Source organism: Caretta caretta, chromosome 14, assembly GCF_965140235.1.
Source record: "Caretta caretta isolate rCarCar2 chromosome 14, rCarCar1.hap1, whole genome shotgun sequence".
Taxonomy (NCBI): domain Eukaryota; kingdom Metazoa; phylum Chordata; order Testudines; family Cheloniidae; genus Caretta; species Caretta caretta.
In genome coordinates, this window is record NC_134219.1 from 10,998,551 (window position 1) to 11,017,927 (window position 19,377).

The window sequence follows — 19,377 nt, forward strand, 5'->3', positions numbered from 1 at the left end:
TGGGGGCAGGAGAGAGAGAGACCTTAAGAGAAACACGCGCCCATCTCCAGAATTCTAATTGCACCCTCCTATTTTCCCCAAGACATTTACTAATATTTTCACTGACAAGCTGTAGTTTCCACTTACAGCTGGGGACAAAAACGAAAACTTAAAAAAAAAAAGTATAAAAAGATTTGAGACAAGGACAGACTATAGTAGTTTAACAATTCTTGCTATTTTCAGAGCTCCAGCAAAGCTACTTCCTTCCATATTTGGCCTTCAATCCATCCTGGAGAAGCTTTTGATCTCTCAAAGAGTAAGAGCATAACTGTGTCATTGGCACCCTGGCAGTGGGGAGGGTGGGGGCAGAGTTAAGAAGTTTGGTTTTCAAGCTGTAGAATTATAGCCTCATCCTAAATGCATCCCATGTCATGGCTGTAACATGTTCCGAACATGTATACAGAATGTGAACATTGAACTGGGACTTGAGTCTACTGGATAAACACTAATGGTGGTGTTGTATGACCAGCATGGATGGAAGGAAAGAAGGGAAGAAGGAAAGAAAGATTGATTACTATCCAAATATATCCTAGTGTGGATGTCCTGCCAAACTGCATATGTGTGATTGTGTGCTCCAAACTGAAATAAAAGCTTGGCCAAGCGCCCAGCACTTTGCTGTATTTTGCTCAGCTAGCCACAATCTGGCAGAACAGACTGAACACATTCTAATCCACGTGACGGTGAAGCCGATTTCCTTGTGTTGGTTAAATGTGATCTTCAGACTGTACACAGCAGTGGCTCTGGGAAAACGTAAGAAAGTGGGAAAGAACAAGCCAGAGGCTATGAACTGGCGTGCAGCAGAAAAAGGAGAAGCAACTTCAGAAATTATTTAGGGGTTTGCTTAACTGTTAGTGTTGGCAACGCTGTAAATTAAACTAGGGTCCCAGTCCTGTGAAGTGTGCCAAGCACCATTCACTCTCATGGATTTAAATGGGAGTCACAGACGATCAGCACCTCTCGGGCTTGGGACCGTCACTCCAGCACACAGGCTCCAATCCTGAAAGGGACTGAGAACTGCCAACGGAGGAGGATTCTGAGCACCTCACAGGAGTGGACTGAAAATGGACTCAAATCTTGCAAAGTGCTGAGTGCCCTCAAATCCCAAAGTCAACGGGAGCTAAAAGTGCCCATCACCTCTCAGGAGCTGTCCCAGTATAAGAACGATAAAAGTACATATCTGATGACGGGCCACATGCTCATGGTTCCAATACCTTTACTTAAAGTAGTCCCCAAGTAGTCCCAATGAAATATATGAGACTACTCACAAAGTAAGGGGGGCACAATTTAACCCAAAGTAACATTTTGGGTGCCCCTGGGATAAACGATGCTACAAATGTAAGATATTATTGTTATGATGATATTAATCGCAGTAATGCATTTAACTAATGGACCTAAGTAGCAGTGTCAGCATGTGGCTGATTCACTCTCTTATACCTGAGAGCATGTTACAGGTATAAACAAAACAGAAAAACCTCCAGCACCAGACCGCAGGAAATATATCCTTGCTGCAGAGTAGAATGACGAAGGATGAAACAGAAGCAGGGGTACAGAATGAAAATATATCTGTTTACTTACTACAGAAATGAGATGATAATCAAGACACGTGCAGAAGCTCCTGAAATCACAGAAAGACACATACAAGCTGGGGGGAGGGATAGCTCAGTGTTTGAGCATTAGTCTGCTAAACCCAGGGTTGTGAGTTCAATCCTTGAGGGGGCCACTTAGGGATCTGGGGCAAAAATTGGGGATTGGTCCTGCTTTGAGCAGGGGGTTGGACTAGATGACCTCCTGAGGTCCCTTCCAACCCTGATATTCTAAGTTCTCTCCTTTTATCTGACCGATGATTCCTTTTCACATGTTTGATTTTTTCTCACTAGTTAACCAAGTGCACAAAACTTTTGGTTTTCTTGTCTCCTTAGATGCAGTGCAAGAAATTAAGCCACGATAAGTGGAATCTATCAGCTTTTTCTAACTCATAAAACTTTACTATAAAAAGATATTTACATTGTGATTGCTGAGGTTTAGATCAGAAAACAAAATGCATTGAGCAACCACGGAACCACTGCCAAATTTAGCCACATGTGAGTCATCTAATGCAAAATCAGATGCATTTAGACAAGTAGGCATATAACTGCCTGTTAAAAACACTGCTGAAGATGAGACTTTTTTTTTTTTAAAAAAGGAGGAATCTTTCCATATCAGTGATCCATTTGCACATTTAATTTTTTTTATGATTTCATACATTAAACTACATCGATGACTTGATTTTGCAAACCTTACTCAAGCAAACTTCCACTGGGATTTGAGAGAGTACGGAGTATGCGTTTCATCTCTCTGTGCTGTTTTGTGTAGACTACTCAATTTTTTAATGTCCTTCTAAGAATCAGATTAAATATTCTGGAACTGAAAGTCCACAAAACCTGTTATTAAAGCCCCATCTAACCAGCAGTTTTCCCTCTTGGGAAACCTTTTTTTTTTTAACAGGGTTTCTGCTAACACAGTTTTCCCAACCAGTGTTATGGGTCATAAGTTTGTTTAAAAACAAAACAAAACTTTTTTGAGACTAGATACCTCCTAGGGTCTATCCTGGAAAACTAGCATGACTTTCTACAATGGGTATTGAAAGTGTCTTGGCTCAGTCTGTTTAGCAAGCAGACAATTTACTACCCTAAGTGATGAGTGGGTGCAGGACCCAAGGATGACATGACTGCCAGAGTCTACTAGTCTTGAGAATGGTTTTTAACAATGATTTTTAACAACCTTGTGGCTGACACAACTGAGTGACCAGACAGTTTTCCAAAGTTTCCTAACACAGCAAAAACTGCAGTAGAGGCCCAATACAATAGAAAGGTCCGCTTTTTCAAAAGTGACCAATGATTTCTAGATGCCCAAATTTGGGGGGTCCCTTAGTTGTGACACCTGTGGTCTGGTTTTCAGATGGGCCAAACAACTCCAATTGGAGCCAAGGCCTGAGGTGTTTCAAGCTGGCACCCAAAATACAGGCACCCAACATCAGTGGCCACTTTTGCAAGTTTTCAACTAAACCTTTTCAGAATGCAGGTGCTTGGATTATCTTTAAATGGACTCAATTCTGAGTTCTCTCATTTTAACCTATGGGTTATATAGGTACAAACCGAATGCCCGTTATCATACACTGAATCTGCATTGTCCTCAAAGAGAGAACAAATTAAGGAACAACTAAAAAAAAAGTCCCATCCTAGCACTTCTTCAGAAAATGTATCATCCAAAGAGCTAGTTCAATATTTCGTTGCGTGGCTGATTAGAGTCAGGAACTATAGCAACAGGGAGCTAAGAAACATGACCTTTTCCTTCCAACTGGCCTAAACCAGAATTGATTATTCCACCTGGATAGGTCTCCTACTCCCTCTTCCCTCTCCATAACGGAGTGCTGCTCTTTCTTTAAGGGTCTGAATAATATTAAATGTGATGATGAACAAGGATATTTAGTCAACCCTTTATTTACATAGAAACATGAATTTCCCTGAATACAAGTTCTTCCAAATGTGGAGCTGCTGCGGGGAAGGGTGAATGATTGAGTGCCTTTCTTAAAGAGACAGTGCACTGTTTCTGAGATTTCCCCAGCAGCCAGCTCGCAGAGTCTCTCTCTCTCTCTCCCCCCTTGAGACCCATCTCTGCAGAGCAGGAGAAGGGAGACAACAGGGCTCAGGACAGAGCAGGAGAGCTTTCAGTGAGTGTCTTAAAGAGACAGCGCGGGGTGTCTCAGAATCTTTCCCAGCAGCCAGCACACACACACAGTCACTGCGTCACACAGTCTCTGTGTCTTACTCTGTGGCCTTATGAATGCTTATGGTGCTTTAGTGATTAGAACTGGTCTACATTTTTGGACAAAATGTGCTCCATGAACTTTTTGCTATTGAGCTTTCTAGAGATGGTCAGTAGCCAATATAAACTGTGAGTTGAGTCCCCAGCCCAAGTTTGCTCTTCAGTTGCCTGCGATGTAACACTGAGCATATATTTGTTGACTAAATAACTAGAAGTAAAGGGTCAATACTAGCTACATTACTATTAGACAGAGGGGGCTTGGGGTTTTCCTGCAGTGCGCCCCGCTCCTATTCTTCATTCATTGTATTGCAGTTTAAATAAATTACCAAAATAATTGAAACCAGCAGGGTTATACTGCGTTATTTTAACAAATAAAATATGCAGAATTTTAAAATACTGTGCACAGAATTTTTAATTTTTTGGTGCAAAATTCCCCTGGGAATAGGCAACATCTTAAGACACAATTATAAAATAAAAAACATTCACAACATTTCCCTGTAAACTGTATCTTTGTGTCCAGGGAACAGTCCCGACTCTCTTTCAAAGCATTACTTTTTATATACCAGTCCTTCCTCACTTCACATGCCCTTTTATGATGCCATTACTAGATCCAAAGATTTTTTGGTATGTCAGAAGTTGGTCTTCAAGTGACTTGATTGTATGTTGGAAACATAATACAGAGTAGATTAAAAAGCAAGAGGAAAAAAGGAAAATCTGCCCAGTACTATACTGATGTACTACATTATGCTGCAAGGCTGTTGTGTCATTAAAGCTTTCTACCGACACACCCATATTTACAGCACACAACGTACTGTACAGTGCTCCATGCCAAGAAACTCAACATATCTAATCTGGCAGAAAAACAGAAAGTCATATCAGGTTAATCCAATTCTTCAATTACACAATTTTTTAAAACCCACAAGAAAACAAATCTCTCTCTCCTTTATCCCGCTAACGACCTAGCTTTCCTCAGTCCCTGTTTCTAGCCCACTTCCACCATGTTTCTTATTGATTCCTAACCGACCCCCTCCATGCCCCAGCCTATGAGTGGAAATTTACACTGATTAAAACATGCTGCATAAGGTGGAAAGGGCTGGTAGATGTATATTTTGGAGATTGGATGGCAAGACGTATATACAAGGTCACTCGGACACCTCCCCACAAACATTTTCCCACTACTGATATTGCAGCAGCTGTGATAAGATGAGGTGCTCAAGATCACAGGCACCAAACTGAAATGGGACATGGCTGAGAACAGAGACATTTCAGCAAGCTGCCCTCAACTACAGAACTGGGGTGGTTCTGCTTCACAAAGTGGGAAACAGGATGCTAAAAGCCTGTGAGGACAGTCTAAAGCTATCCTCTGTAATGGTTCCCACTGCCCAAGTACAGAGGGGAGACAGGATAAGCTGAGGCAGCTGAATTTTACAATACACAGACAATATTACCACACCAAAGCATTATAAACTGTGAGTCAGGCCTCAAGAAGTCATGCAGATGGCTTAAAAAAATGACTTTTAAAAATGAGTATTGGGATCTCTTTACCTTTTAGAATTCAGTGTTTTGAAGATTTTCTCTACAGCCACGAGGACTAGAAATTGACATTTTAAAAAGGAAGCCAAGATTCGCATATCATCACAAGACTCCAGGAGGGAAAAAAAAAAAAACCCATATACTGAGAAACTTGTGATAAGATTGCAAGAGTTAGCAACACTGTGTACATCAAATGCCCCCCTTGCATTGAGGTACAGCTGCTGTAAAGACGAGACTCCTTGAGACGTCAGTAACAGCTGAAAGACGGAATATTCCCTTTGCCTGATCTCTGAAGAGTCCCTGGAACTAAGCCAGTTAGCATCCCAGCTTTAAAAAGGAACAGGATTTAGCCCTTAGGACGTGCCTAGCTCATATGTAGCAAGAGTTAGAATTTAATCGCTTGATATTATCATTGTACTTCTCGATGATGCACCTCATTTCAGACCCAAATTTACCTGTCATACTTCAACCTGGCGTTACCCTTTTGCACATTGTTAGACGTGAGATCTTGAAATTGCAAGTTGCAGAATTTAAGATCAAGCTATTTCATGATTCCTCCTCTTTTCCTTTTTTGACTGACTCCCTGTATTAAACATTTTGAAGGCCAGTGCGACATTCTGCTCTTGGAGGATTGAGCACTATGACTTTGGTAACTTCATCGGCTACTCCTTCAAATGAGCTACGCAGGAGTGCTGTGTTTAGAATCTGTTTCACATCATGTTTGTTTCCTCCGTTTGGAAAAAAAAGAAAAAAAAAAAAAAAAAAGAGTTACAGTCTCTTTTCCCGCTTAGAAAATAAAACCATGAAAGCAATCACTACTTAGATTCTGTTTAGACAGCACTTGGTGTTTGGTTTTAATGTTTTCATCTGTACTGCAATTACAGAGTGACCAGGCTATTTGAAATGTAGTCATTTTCATGCGCAGGTACTGAGCCAGTAGGGGAGCCTGTAAGCACTTGAGAAAGAGTGTGGTCCAATGCTTGCCGTACGAAGTAATGGATTTGCTATGAATTAAGAGACATGTTTATCCATTTGTTTATTAAATTCAGGAGCACCAACCAGTTTTGCAATGAACTACTTAATCTTTGACCTATTGTTCCCAGCCGTGTTCCAGAGTAAAGAGTTTATAGCAGACTGAGATACCTATGTCTAATTGGAAAAGAAGTCATTGCCATCCCTACCACCAAACAATATATTTGTGCCTGTCCATTTATGCATGTACATTTTTTAGGAGGACACTTTGTCACAGATGATTTACTGCTGTAGCTCATTCTGGCATCTGTTTATGACAAATGTACACTAATTGAACTAATTGAAGGAACATGCTGATTTGTAGGCACCTGGTACATTTTGTTTCAGTAATTATCTGTGTTTCATCTCCAATTAAGCACTGAAGAACTAAGAGAGTTTTCCCTGGCCCCAATAAGATTGGGGTTTTACCATCCTAAATGGGGGGGGCGGGAAGGGGGAGAGCAAATGCTACCGCTCTGGCATGCTTGTGAATAATAAATGAAATTTCATCCAAACAGAAGAACATTACCATATTTAAAAGCAAAAGATTAAGACACGGCTACAAACGGAAACCTGAGGCAATGGAATAGGGCTCAGTGTCAAAGCAGCTAAAAAATGGGTTCATATGTGATGTAATTCCATGCAGAATTTGGCCCTTCAAATGTTTGGCTCAAATGCAGCCCAGAGTAACAGGTGCAACTCCTGTGATGGCTCTGGGCCAGTAACAGCAGTGATGTAAACCAGGGTGTACATTTGGCAGAACGCAGGAGTAAGTGGCAAAATATGTAATTTGCACCAATCTGGAATTCAATGGGCATATTGTAAATTCCATGCCAAGGAGGGGGCTACAGTAGGAAAAACAACCAAGAGAAGTAAATTAAAGTGTAATTTACTCCACTAAACACCACTGAATCTGATGCACTGAATATTTTTCCATTTGTGGTTTTCTAGCTCTTGCACTATCCAGAACATTTTATATGCTAAAGATCATAGCATGTGTGTCTCTGGGTACTGGTTGGCTAAGATACTGCTTTTCTATCCATCCCAGGCTTTTCTGGAACTTGTCTGGAATTCATAACCTTTTAACCACTGAGGAAAGTGAGACTGTTTTAATGAAATGTTTATTTTTTAAAAACATCATTTTTAGTTACTAATATGCCTGTTAAATAAATCCCTGGCAATGCACCACCAGCCAATGAGAGCTTCTGATTATACAGTGCTCCAAAGCACTCTTAACTGATCATGAGAGTGTCTTTTCACACTGTTCTTAGAACATACAGAAACGACCATTAGCTACCACCTCTCACAGAAAATCCAGAAAGACAGGAGAACGCTTCCGGTCTCCCACGCCCCTTAGAGTTGATCGGGGACAAACAAAGTGCTCGTTTGCGCAACCCCTTTCTTCTGCTGAGCAGCACCTCAGGCCTGGTCTACACTGAAAACTTAGATTGCAATAGCGACAGCGCTCAAAGGTATGAAAAATCCACCCCCATACGCGCCATAGTCATGCTGAACTCACCCACAGTGTGGACACAGCTAGGTCGGTGGAAGAATGTTTCTGTCGCCCACTGCTCAGTGAGGTGGTGTTCCTACAGTGATGGAAAATACCCCTTCTGTCACTGTAGGCTACACCTACCCTATGAGGTTATGCCAGCACAGATACAGTGCCATGGCTATGTCACTATACATGGCCTCATCAAAATCAATAGGAATACTTGAGGAGTAAACTCCTCATCAGTGTGATTAACTGGGCAGAATCTGGCCATAGCCATCTCCCACTTTGCCAGTCTACTGCCAAATAAATAAACATTGAACAATTTAATGTTTACTCTGAGCTACTTCTAATCAGATGTCTAATCCATGTCTTCTTCGCATATACCTGATGATGTCCCCTCTCCTAACCATATCATGAAACAATATGTGAAGCCTTCAGGATACCCTGGCTTCTTAAAAAGTCAAATAACTGAACTAGTCAAACACTGCACCACATTTAGAGATGTGAAACAAGGCTCTTAGAAATTCACCTTACTCTGATGATCATGACACATACAGGTTGCTCTCAGACACCCCTGAAACGTCTCTCTAGAAATAAATCACGCTTGTCGCCCCCATTGGGCAATCCTTACTTACCTTGAGTTGCACTTACTCAAACAAGTAGTCTCATTCATTTGGTAAAAGCTACTCCATGTGAGGTTTGCAAACTCAGGCCCTGTATATTTCCAAATTATCACACAAAAAGGAGAACGTCCGTCTTGTTTACTTTTTAACCCCTAAATATGTTAAATTTCTTGATCAAATAAAAAAGAATCTATTAAACAATCATTACAATTTAACAGCAAATATTACACAAAGTGCTTGCTTCCAGCATTAGCTCGGCTTGTGCATTCAGAATTTTTTTTTCTTGTAATGCAAGAGAGTCTATTTTTATACTGGCCAAAATGTACTCTGTATCTTTTTTCTTTGATCCCAAACCGTTTGTTGAGGATCTTCTGCCTATTACATTTCCCTGGTACACGAGGCCCATGCAGTTAAACCTTTCCATTTCGCTGTCATTTCACTATCAGCTGATCGTGGCAGGAACAAACAGCCTAACCTGGGCTTGCTGCTGTTCTAGCAAAAGTCATGCTGAGCAGGCTACACAGGGCAGTGCCACGTGCCTAAAACACATGGTCATGCAGGCAACAGCCACTCAGAGGAGCCTTCATGGGAGAGTCAATGGGAAGAAGCAGCACTCAGTACGGGGCTTGCTTGATGGCTCTGCTGGTCACTTCCACGTGCTGTCCAAGGTTCAAGAAATTCACAGGGAGGTGGTGTCCTCAGCCTCTCAGTAAGGGGGCTCATGGCATGGACCATGCACCTAGTCATTGCATTACATCTTAGGAGGAGGTTGAGTGCATATCTGTCTGCTGGGACTATGTAAATCCTTGAATTGTGAAAATTTGTTCTGGAAGAGGAGGGAATATTAAGATATATGGGAGGGAAAAGGCAAACCAGAATTAAGGGGTGTTAAAACATACCCCTCCTTGGACTAGGCCACTGATTAAGTCACTCTGTATATGGTGTTGAGAGGCTAGATGGATCAAGTGAAAGGCCATGCCTATTTTTGCCTGGTGTCCCTAGTACTGGAACCGGACAGTTAAGAGGAAGAACTGGAAACTTCCCAACGGTAACTCATTTTTGTCATTTCGGTTCAGTATTTATCTGGCAAATAAAGGGGAAGAACTATGTCATGGATTGTGCATGACAGCACTCCATCCCTGCTGTATTCATACACCGAATAAGCAAAAATGTAAGGAAATTCTTCCTACTCCAGCTTCAACTGAGCCCCCTGTGGCCTTACCCACTCTCTACAGACCGCTCATGACAGCTGCACTATCCATTTAAATTACAAAGATGACATATAAAAAGCCAGATGTTAAACAGATGCCTGTGATCACCAACTAGGTATCACCTGATGACAGCAAAGTATTACATTCAACATTCTTCACACAAAAACAGCAAAGTGCAGTTAAACATTCTTTAAACAGCTCCATAGCCAAATCCAGGTCTGTGTTCCTACTACAGAACAGACAAAGACAACACAAGGTCTGTAAAGATGGAAAACACATAATATGGAGCATCAACAAAATGCGTTCATAGTGAACAAGTTAATTTAAAAAACTAACTTTGTAGAAACATTGTCCTTAAGATGACCATTGATTTAAACCAACTAATCAGAGGTAAGTGCTCCTTATAGCAAAGAGAAAATATTTCCAAGTCCATCTACACATTAGCGAAGGATGTAACATTGCACTGGTGAGTTGAACAGTCACTATGCCTCATTATTAAACAAAATCACAACCAGAATCTAATCTTGCAGCACTCGCTGTATTGGATAGCTCTTGATCCAAATAAAAACTATATCCTTTATATCCAGCCTCCACTTACTCTACTGGGTTGTATTATTATTTTATTCATTCTTCACTCAGAGAGCACATGATAAATTGATGAACCTATCTTTTTGTCAACCATAATGTAAAGATACACAGTCCACTACAAGAAAAGGAGCATTTTTTTCCTAAGGAAAACTAATCCGTTATAATTCTGTACTGTCATATTTACAGTTACGGTCAGATTAGCTTTGCTGAGCTCAACTAAGTTCCCTGGCAAATATCACTGCACGTTTCTGAATCATTTCCAGTAGTGGTAAAATACATTAGTACTTAGGAGCTAATTGTGTCATTCAAACAATGGTTAAATTTCAGTACACATACATGTGATAGGTACTATCATAATTTCAACAATGCATTTTATGTTGCTTGTATATGAATGTTGTATGCATACACATCTCTCAGCCTCTGCCCCACCGCACAAACATGTATATATATACACACACACACACAGTACTCACACACGTATGCATGTACATATTTTAGCACCAACGTATATGGGCCAAATTCTGCTTGTCTTACTCATGGGAGCAGACCCATTTAAACCAATAGCCCATCTGATGGGAGGTGAGCAAGATTTGGCCCTATATATATATTACCTGCCACACTGCAAGACAGGCAGCACTAAAAACATTACGCAAGATGAAACCCAGACAATGCATGCTGAACACAAAAGAATATAAACATTTTATTATAATTGCGGTAGAGTTATCACCCTGGCATCTTAGTTTTGCCAACACCAATAAGACCATATGAATTGCATTTGAATTGGTTTTGTAATACTTTTTTGAATTCTAATTGGTCCAGTGCCTTGTCATAATAAAATAAATCATGACAACCAAGCAGAAGTCCTTTTGGTAACTAAAAAAAGGAAGCCCACAACTATCAAACTAAGACTTCTTTCTCAAGGCACAATTTTAAAAACAGACTATAAAATCCACATGTAATGTGTAAATGGCATGCCTCCATTCTAATGCTTTTTTACATTATGAATAATAATTTAGCTGCAGCTCATGTGTTCTATATTTCAGAACAGAACATTTGTTTAAGTCTTTTCATAGCAGTTTTAATTGCTATTTTTAAATATTAAAGAGTTTTATATTTTTAAAATATATTTGTAGTCTGATTTTAAAAGTAGATCAAATACTCAAGTCCATGTTGGAATTCTGATGTTTCCTCAAAACAGAGTTTGTGAAAATAGAGATGTTTATAAAATGACGTATGTTAAAATCTATTGACGCAGTGAATTTGCATGGTCTTTAAGAAAGTTACTGCTTAAAAATTTACTTGGTTTTACTCTGCATCCAGTTATAGCACTGAAAAAATATTGTGACTTACAAACATGAACTCAGCTCCTCATCTAGAGAAAAATAAACTACATGATTGTTCGGCAATAGAAGGTGCCATGAAATTTTAAAAACTGCAGTCTCAGCTATTTCCCCCCAATCCACCCACCCATCTGCCCGAGATCTGGATTTCTTTTACAACAGTATATAAAAAAAAAAAAAGTATCTAGAACTGCATTTGTGAAAAAAGTTTATGAGCCCCAAGAATGTTGCAAACAGCTTGGGGAAAAAACACTAAAGATCAATGCGCTGCAAGAACCATGCAAACAGCTGACCCAGAACTCCAATTACAAATACAATCTGACAGGTGATCATTAAAAGGCTGGCTCACTTTCAGGGGCTTCTGAAAAAAGAATGGCAAGGCATAATCACTTCTTAATTTTGTGTGTGCGCACGTGTGAGATAGAGAGAGAGAAAACACACGTTGTGGGCAAAATGGCTTGTTACAAATATCTCAAGAAAAGTAGGGGTGTTTTTTCTTCTTGCTAACTCTAAGTGTTATTTACTCTGGGAGAGTGGTATCAATTACTGTTAACTCTAAACTCTGAGGCCCCTTAAAACTGAGGGAAAAAACCAGTTTCACAAGAACTAGCCAGTGTCAAGGTGAGTAAATGAAAATCACAGAATAACTTCCCAGCTTGGGCCCAAAACACTGTTCACAGCTTTATATTTTTTTAAATAAGAAATAAATTTTGCCAATTCATGTGATTTTTGTACATTTATTTTTCCTCCCAAACTACTGTCATTCTATTTATTTATTTTGCTTCTTTAACAGATGGTTCTAACAAAGGCACTGCATGCTGCGCATGGCAAGTGGTCAACCGGAGGGGAGAGGAGCAGTTTCCTGCTCCCAGCAGCAAAGTTTACTTTCTCAGATGTTGTATGAGTGTAAGGTCACAATCAAAGTTTAGTAAGAATATGCCACTTTATTTGAAAACATAAGGCTTCTTACTGCTCCATTTCCACCAAACTGTTGATATTTTGCACCAGGTTTCCATCTCTAACACTGGTATAACTCCTTTAGAGATACTAAGGGTCTGCAGTGAAAAATTCCCATTGACATCAAATGGTTTTGAATTAGGCTCTATGATCAAAATCCAGCCTTAAGATGTTTCCTTCTCTGCCTATTGCTTAGAGCAGAATTAGATAAGTTCATGGAGGATAGGTCCATCAATGACTATTAGCCAGGATGGGCAGGGATGCAACACTGCTCTGAGTGTCCCTAGTCTCTTTTTGCCAGAAGCTGGGAGTGGATGACAGGGGATGGATCACTTGGTGATTACCTGTTCTGTTCATTCCCTCTGAAGCACCTGGCATTGGCCAGGGTCAGAAGAAAGGATACTGGGAAGACAGGATTCTGTAGGTTTGTCTCATGTAACTCAACTGAAGTCAATAATTACACTCTGGATTTACACTAGTGTAACAGATCAGAACCTGATGTAAATGTTTGTGATTTATGTCTTGCCTGATGTTTAACTATTACTTCTCCATATTTTATTGTGTGTGCTTTTTGCCTGGCATATTACAGGAGTATAGGACATACAATGATATGGCCAACATTACAAACAAGAACCTTCCTCCCTAATATTACCACTGAAATGACAGCTGAATTTTCTTCTGTCTTAATGAATATGGTCCTGTTTACTGTACGAATTCTCTTGCGCTCTTTCTCCCTTTTTCTTCTCCTGTTCATTTTACATTGTGGCATCTGTGTATTACTATTTTTACTTCTGTTTGTATTTTTAGCCTGTCAATAGCTAGGTTACCAGTAGGAAACAGATGACAGGCAATTTTCCATGGAATTCCCACAGATTCTTGACAAAATTTAAGCAAAAATTTCTGCACAGCTGGTTAGCATTTCTCGAGATTATTATTAGGGCTGTCGATTAATCACAGTTAACTCACACGATTAACTAAAAAAAATTAATCGGGATTAAAATAATTAATTGCAATTACTCGCAATTTTAATTGCACGGTTAAACAAAATAGAATACCAATTGAAATTTATTACATATTTTGGATGTTTTTCTACATTTTCATATATATTGTATTCTGTGTTGTAATTGATATCAAAGTGTATATTACTTTTGATTACAAATATTTGCACTGTAAAAATGATAAACAAAAGAAATAGTGTTTTTCAATTCACCTCATACAAGCACTGTAGTGCAATCTCTATCATGAAAGTGTAACTTACAAATATAGATTTTTTTGTTACATAACTGCACTCATAAACTAAACAATGTAAAACTTCAGCACCTACAAGTCCACTCAGTCCTACTTCTTGTGCAGCCAATCGTTAAGACAAACAAGTTTGTTTACATTTACAGGAGATAATGCTGCCTTCTTCTTATTTACAATGTCAACAGAAAGTGAGAACAGGCATTTGCATGGCACTTTTGTAGCTGGCATTGCAAGGTATTTACTTGCCAGATATGCAAAACATGCGCATGCCCCTTAATCCTTCGGCCACCATTCCAGAGGACATGCTTCCATGCTAATGATGCTCGTTAAAAAAATATTGTGTCAATTACATTTGTGACTGAACTCCTTGGGGGAGAATTGTATATCCCCTGCTCTATTTTACCTGCATTCTGCCATATATTTCATTTTATAGCAGTCTCGGATGATGACCCAGCACATGTTGTTCATTTTAAGAACACTTTCACTGCAGATGTGACAAAACGCAAAGAAGGTACCAATGTGAGATTTCTAAAGACAGCTACAGCACTCGACCCAAAGTTTAAGAACCTGAAGTGCCTTCCAAAATCTGAGAGGGACGAGGTGTGGAGCATGTTTTCCGAAGTCTTAAAAGAGCAACTTTTTTCCGCAAGATGCGGAAACTACAGAACCCAAACCACGAATAAAGAAAAATCAACCTTCTGCTGTTGGCATTTGACTCAGATAATGAAAATGAACATCCGTCGGTCCGCACTGCTTTGGATTGTTATTGAGCAGAACCCGTCATCAGCATGGACGCACGTCCCCTGGACCGGTGGTTGAAGCAAAAAGGGACATATGGATCTTTAGCACATCTGGCACCTAAATATCTTGCGATGCCGGCTACAACAGTGCCATGAGAACACCTGTTCTCACTTTCGGGTGACATTGTAAACAAGAAGCAGGCAGCATTATCTCCTGCAAATGTAAACAAACTTGTTTGAATGATTGGCTGAACAAGAAGTAGGACTGAGTGGACTTGCAGGCTCTAAAATTGTACATTGTTTTATTTGTGAATGCAGATTTGTTTGTTTATACATAGTTCTACATTTGTAAGTTCAACTTTCATCATAAAGAGATTGTACTACAGTACTTGAATTAGGTGAATTGAAAAATATGATTTCTTTTGTTTTTTTACAGTGCAAATACTTGTAATAAAAAATACAAAGTGAGCACTGTACACTTTGTATTCTGTGTTGTAATTGAAATAAAAATATTTGAAAATGTAGAAAACATCCAAAAATATTTAAATGGTATTCTATTTTTGTTTAGCAGTGCGATTAATCACGTGAATAATCTTTTTAATCGTGCAATTAATCATGATTAATTTTTGTAATCGCTTGACAGCCCTCATTATTTGCTTCATGCTGGACTTCTCTATGTTGCCAGTGTCAATCATGTGGTCAGAAATAATTATTTACTTTTTTTCATTTGTTTGCCTGGCTCATTTAAGAGCCCCTAGGGAAGGTCTTATGGCTGATTACCTGGTCTGACTGGGCTCTGCATGCAATTTTGAGACACCATGCCCGGATGGACTGATGTAGATGCCCTGCTGCTGAGGTCCATGACAGAGGGTGCTGCTGAGGTAGCTTGCTGGAGATTTGGCTGGTGTGGACTGTGGTCATGTTGGGCTGGACTGGGTGGAATTCCATTTTCCGAGAGGAATTCTTCCAGGTCCATGTATTCCAACTGGAAAGTGTCTCCATCGTATGGCAGGGTCTTGTCCCATAACGTTGGCCCCAAGAAAGCTGACTGTGGGACTGAGGCGCTGGTGCTGTCATCATCTAGCTTCTTTTCTTTGTCTTTTTCTTTACCAAATGCTTATAAAAAACACAATAAAGATGTAAGTGCTGAGTAGTTAATTATTATTTTCAAGAAGATATTTTCCACTGTCTCCTGTTTTAAGAACCTAACATCTCATCACATACACAAGTCCTTTGATTCTTTTCGTCTTGCACAGAATTAAAAGGTCGAACCAAATGACCATGAACTGAATGTAGGCATATTTTCATCAGTTTGGTCTATTTTTAGTTAACAATTCAGCAGCATTCAGTGTGAGCTTTAAATAAATGCTCACGGATTTCTTGAGAGTGTCTGTACTAATCCACAAAGCAAGTTATAGGGCAGATGTTGCCAGGTATTTTATTGTGTTTGAAAGGAACAGTTTTCATCTAAAACCCCCAAATATCTTAACATTATTAAATAAAAGGGCCCAATCCTGCAGTCCTTAAACAACAAATCAGCCATTGAGCTGGAGTTGTTTTGCTTGCTTTGAGGTTGCAGAATCGGGCCCATAATAAGTAATAACACAATATATCTATCGTCTGTAGAATTCAAAATAATGTTAAGCTACTTCATTTTCTGCTGTATATGTTTACAATAATGATTAAAATATGTTGGGATAAATACACTCGAGAGATGTAAAAACAGGTAAATAAATTAAGAAAAATCCTAGACTGAAATATTAAGAATCCACTAATTGTAAAACAACATAACAAAGTGCCTTTATTCACTCTTACTTTGGAAAATGCTTTAAACTCCTACTAAAAATTAACAAGACACTATTATACCATACATTTTAAGAAGAAGATTTAGCCCCTTGATTTGCTAGAGTCTAAATTATTATAGTTTTTTTTCCTATTTATATTCCCTTTAGGAACAGAATCCATAGATGTTGCAGGAAGTATGTACGTTTTCTAAGTAACACACACTTTTGTAATAAAAACACACTTGATAAAATCCTATTATGTTTGCATTATTTTATCATCCCCCAAAAGTGTAAGTTGCAACTTTTCAGCTTTAAAATTCTTATTAGTTACTATTCACACAAATACGTTTTACACACGTTCATTAAAAAGAGGGTGCAAAGTCAGGAAATAAAATGGTCACAAACCCCCTCCCCCCCCCCCAAAATGCTCAAACGTCAGTCACCCAGAATATATACTCATTTCTGGAAGGAAATTTTGAAGATGTGCTGTCTGCTCCTTCCTAATAAGTCCGTCTTCATTCAGTACAGATGGAATTTATTTTATTTATTTTCTGAAGACATACAATTTAGTGCCCGTCACCTAGCTAGAAAGAGATTGCTATGTATTGATTCAAAAGAAAGACAGTTGTCTTTCATTACTTATTGGTCATGCTTATTATTCGTATCAGACTATCTTTATCTAAAGAATATAAGTATTCGAATCTCCTTGCAAAACCTAATTTTTCCTGGGATTTACAGCTGAACGGTAGGCAGGTTTCTTCCTATTTATATCTGCTTTTCTAACTCTGCAGAACTCTCAAGAGGAAATTTATTGAACAGATGAAACAGTGGAATTCGGCACTGGAAACGCAGACGCTTGGCACTATCATCCTGACCTGCATGCACTTGGGACTAACGAGTTACAATATTACGTTGCATTTAACATTCCTGTGACTCGCCCCCCCCCCCCCAAAATTTATACACAAGCAACTTTCTGCGCCTCACCGTCTTCGTGATTCAGCGGCAGCTTGAGTGGGTTCTCCAGCAGGGATTTCAGCACCCCATAAGTCGGAGGTAGGAAAGTTGGGTTCAAAGGGAGAGGTCGAGACATTTTCTCTGTCGCCTTTCAAATAAAAGAAGACTAAAAATCTCCAGAAGCTGTAGCTCACGAAAGCTTATGCTCAAATAGAGTTGTTCGTCTCTAAGGTGCCACCCGTCCTCCTTTTCTTTTTGCGGATACAGACTGACACGGCTGCTACTCTGACATAGAAATCCCCAGTGTCGCTGGAGCTGGGGACTGGGGGGAGAAGTTACAGCTCGTTCGAGCAGGCCTGGCCAGAGCTACCCCAGCCTCTTCTGCTCTTGCCCCCTTTCTCACACACCAACCCAACAACAACAACAACACAGGCAGCTGCTTCCTCCGCCCAGGCACACACCGCTCAGATCATTCGCCCAGCCATGTGCAGACAGACACTGCCAAGAATGACGTCAAAGCCCAGCACCGCTCCAGGGATAGCTGGCAGCTCCTCCCCCCGCTGGTCTAAGTCCCCACGGATACAGTTACAATGCAATTGCGTTTCCTGTCACCACCTTAATGCATTTTCCACCTGTGTGCGCGCGCTGTGATTTACTTTATTTTAGGTTTCAGAGTAGCAGCCCTGTTAGTCTGTATCCGCAAAAAGAAAAGGAGGACTTCGAGACTAACAAATTTATTTCAGCATAAGCTTTCGTGAGCTACCGCTCACTTCATTGGATGCATGCAGTGGAAAATACAGCAAGGGGATTTTATATACACAGAGAGCATGAAACAATGGGTGTTACCATACACACTGTAACGAGAGTGATCAGGTAAGGTGAGCTATTACCAGCAGGAGAGAAAAAAACCCTTTTGTAGTGATAATCAAGGTGGGCCATTTCCAGCAGCTGACAAGAACGTGTGAGGAACAGTGGAGGGGGGGAGGAAATAAACATGGGGAAAGAGACTGCTGAATTGGAATTAATTTGCAAACTGGACACCATTAAATTAGGCTTGAATAAAGACTGGGAATGGATGTGTCATTACACAAAGTAAAACTATTTCCCCATGTTTATTTTTCCCCCTACTGTTCCTCACACGTTCTTGTCAACTGCTGGAAATGGCCCATCTTGATTATCACGACAAAAGGTTTTTTTTTTCTCTCCTGCTGGTAATAGCTCAGCTTACCTGATCACTCTCATTACAGTGTGTATGGTAACACCCATTGTTTCATGTTCTCTGTATATTGTAACAGGTTCGGGCCAGATGGCTATAGGAGAGTAACAGAAGGCAGATATATAAGCCCCAGGCTAAGTAGATCCCTTTTCCCTGGGTAAGGTACAGGGAAGGTTCCAGAACAATCAGGAACCTTCTGGAGACAATTAAGACAGGCTGATTAGAACACCTGCAGCCAATCAAGAAGCTGCTAGAATCAATTAAGGCAGGCTAATCAGGGCACCTGGGTTTTAAAAAGGAGCTCACTTCAGTTTGTGGTGTGCGTGTGAGGAGCTGGGAGCAAGAGGCACTAGGAGCTGGGAGTGAGAACACGGACTGAGGTGTACAAGCATTATCAGACACCAGGAGGAAGGTCCTATGGTGAGGATAAAGAAGGTGTTGGGAGGAGGCCATGGGGAAGTAGCCCAGGGAATTGTAGCTGTCGCACAGCTGTTCCAGGAGGCACTCTAGACAGCTGCATTCCACAGGGCCCTGGGCTGGAACCCAGAGTAGAGGGCGGGCCCGGGTTCCCCCCAAATCCTCCCAACTCCTGGTCAGACACAGGAGGAGTCGACCTGGACTGTGAATTCAGAAAAACGGCCAAGCTGAGGGCTGCCGTGAAACTCCAAGGCGAGCAAATCCGCCAATAAGCGCAAGACCCACCAAGGTAGAGCAGGAACTTTGTCACAGTATATAAAATCCCCCTACTGTATTTTCCACTACATGCATCCGTTGAAGTGAGCTGTAGCTCACGAAAGCTTATGCTCAAATAAATTTGTTAGTCTCTAAGGTGTCACA

The 19,377-nt window shown here is 40.3% G+C and overlaps 1 protein-coding gene across 2 annotated transcripts in view; it reads right to left on the reverse strand.

Moving 5' to 3' along the window:
• The window catches only part of HLF (HLF transcription factor, PAR bZIP family member), a 44,350-nt gene extending 26,509 nt beyond the window's left edge, over positions 1–17,841 (reverse strand). The window contains exons 1-2 of one of the 2 annotated variants that reach the window (XM_048817705.2): positions 17,355–17,841; positions 15,367–15,702 (exon numbers count right to left, since the gene is read on the reverse strand). In XM_048817705.2, the coding sequence (XP_048673662.1) occupies positions 15,367–15,702; positions 17,355–17,460 (442 nt within the window). In that variant the 5' untranslated portion in view covers positions 17,461–17,841. The remainder of the gene's footprint in view (positions 1–15,366; positions 15,703–17,354) is intronic. The other variant, XM_048817706.2, reaches the window with a different exon arrangement.
• Positions 17,842–19,377: the final 1,536 nt, after the last annotated feature.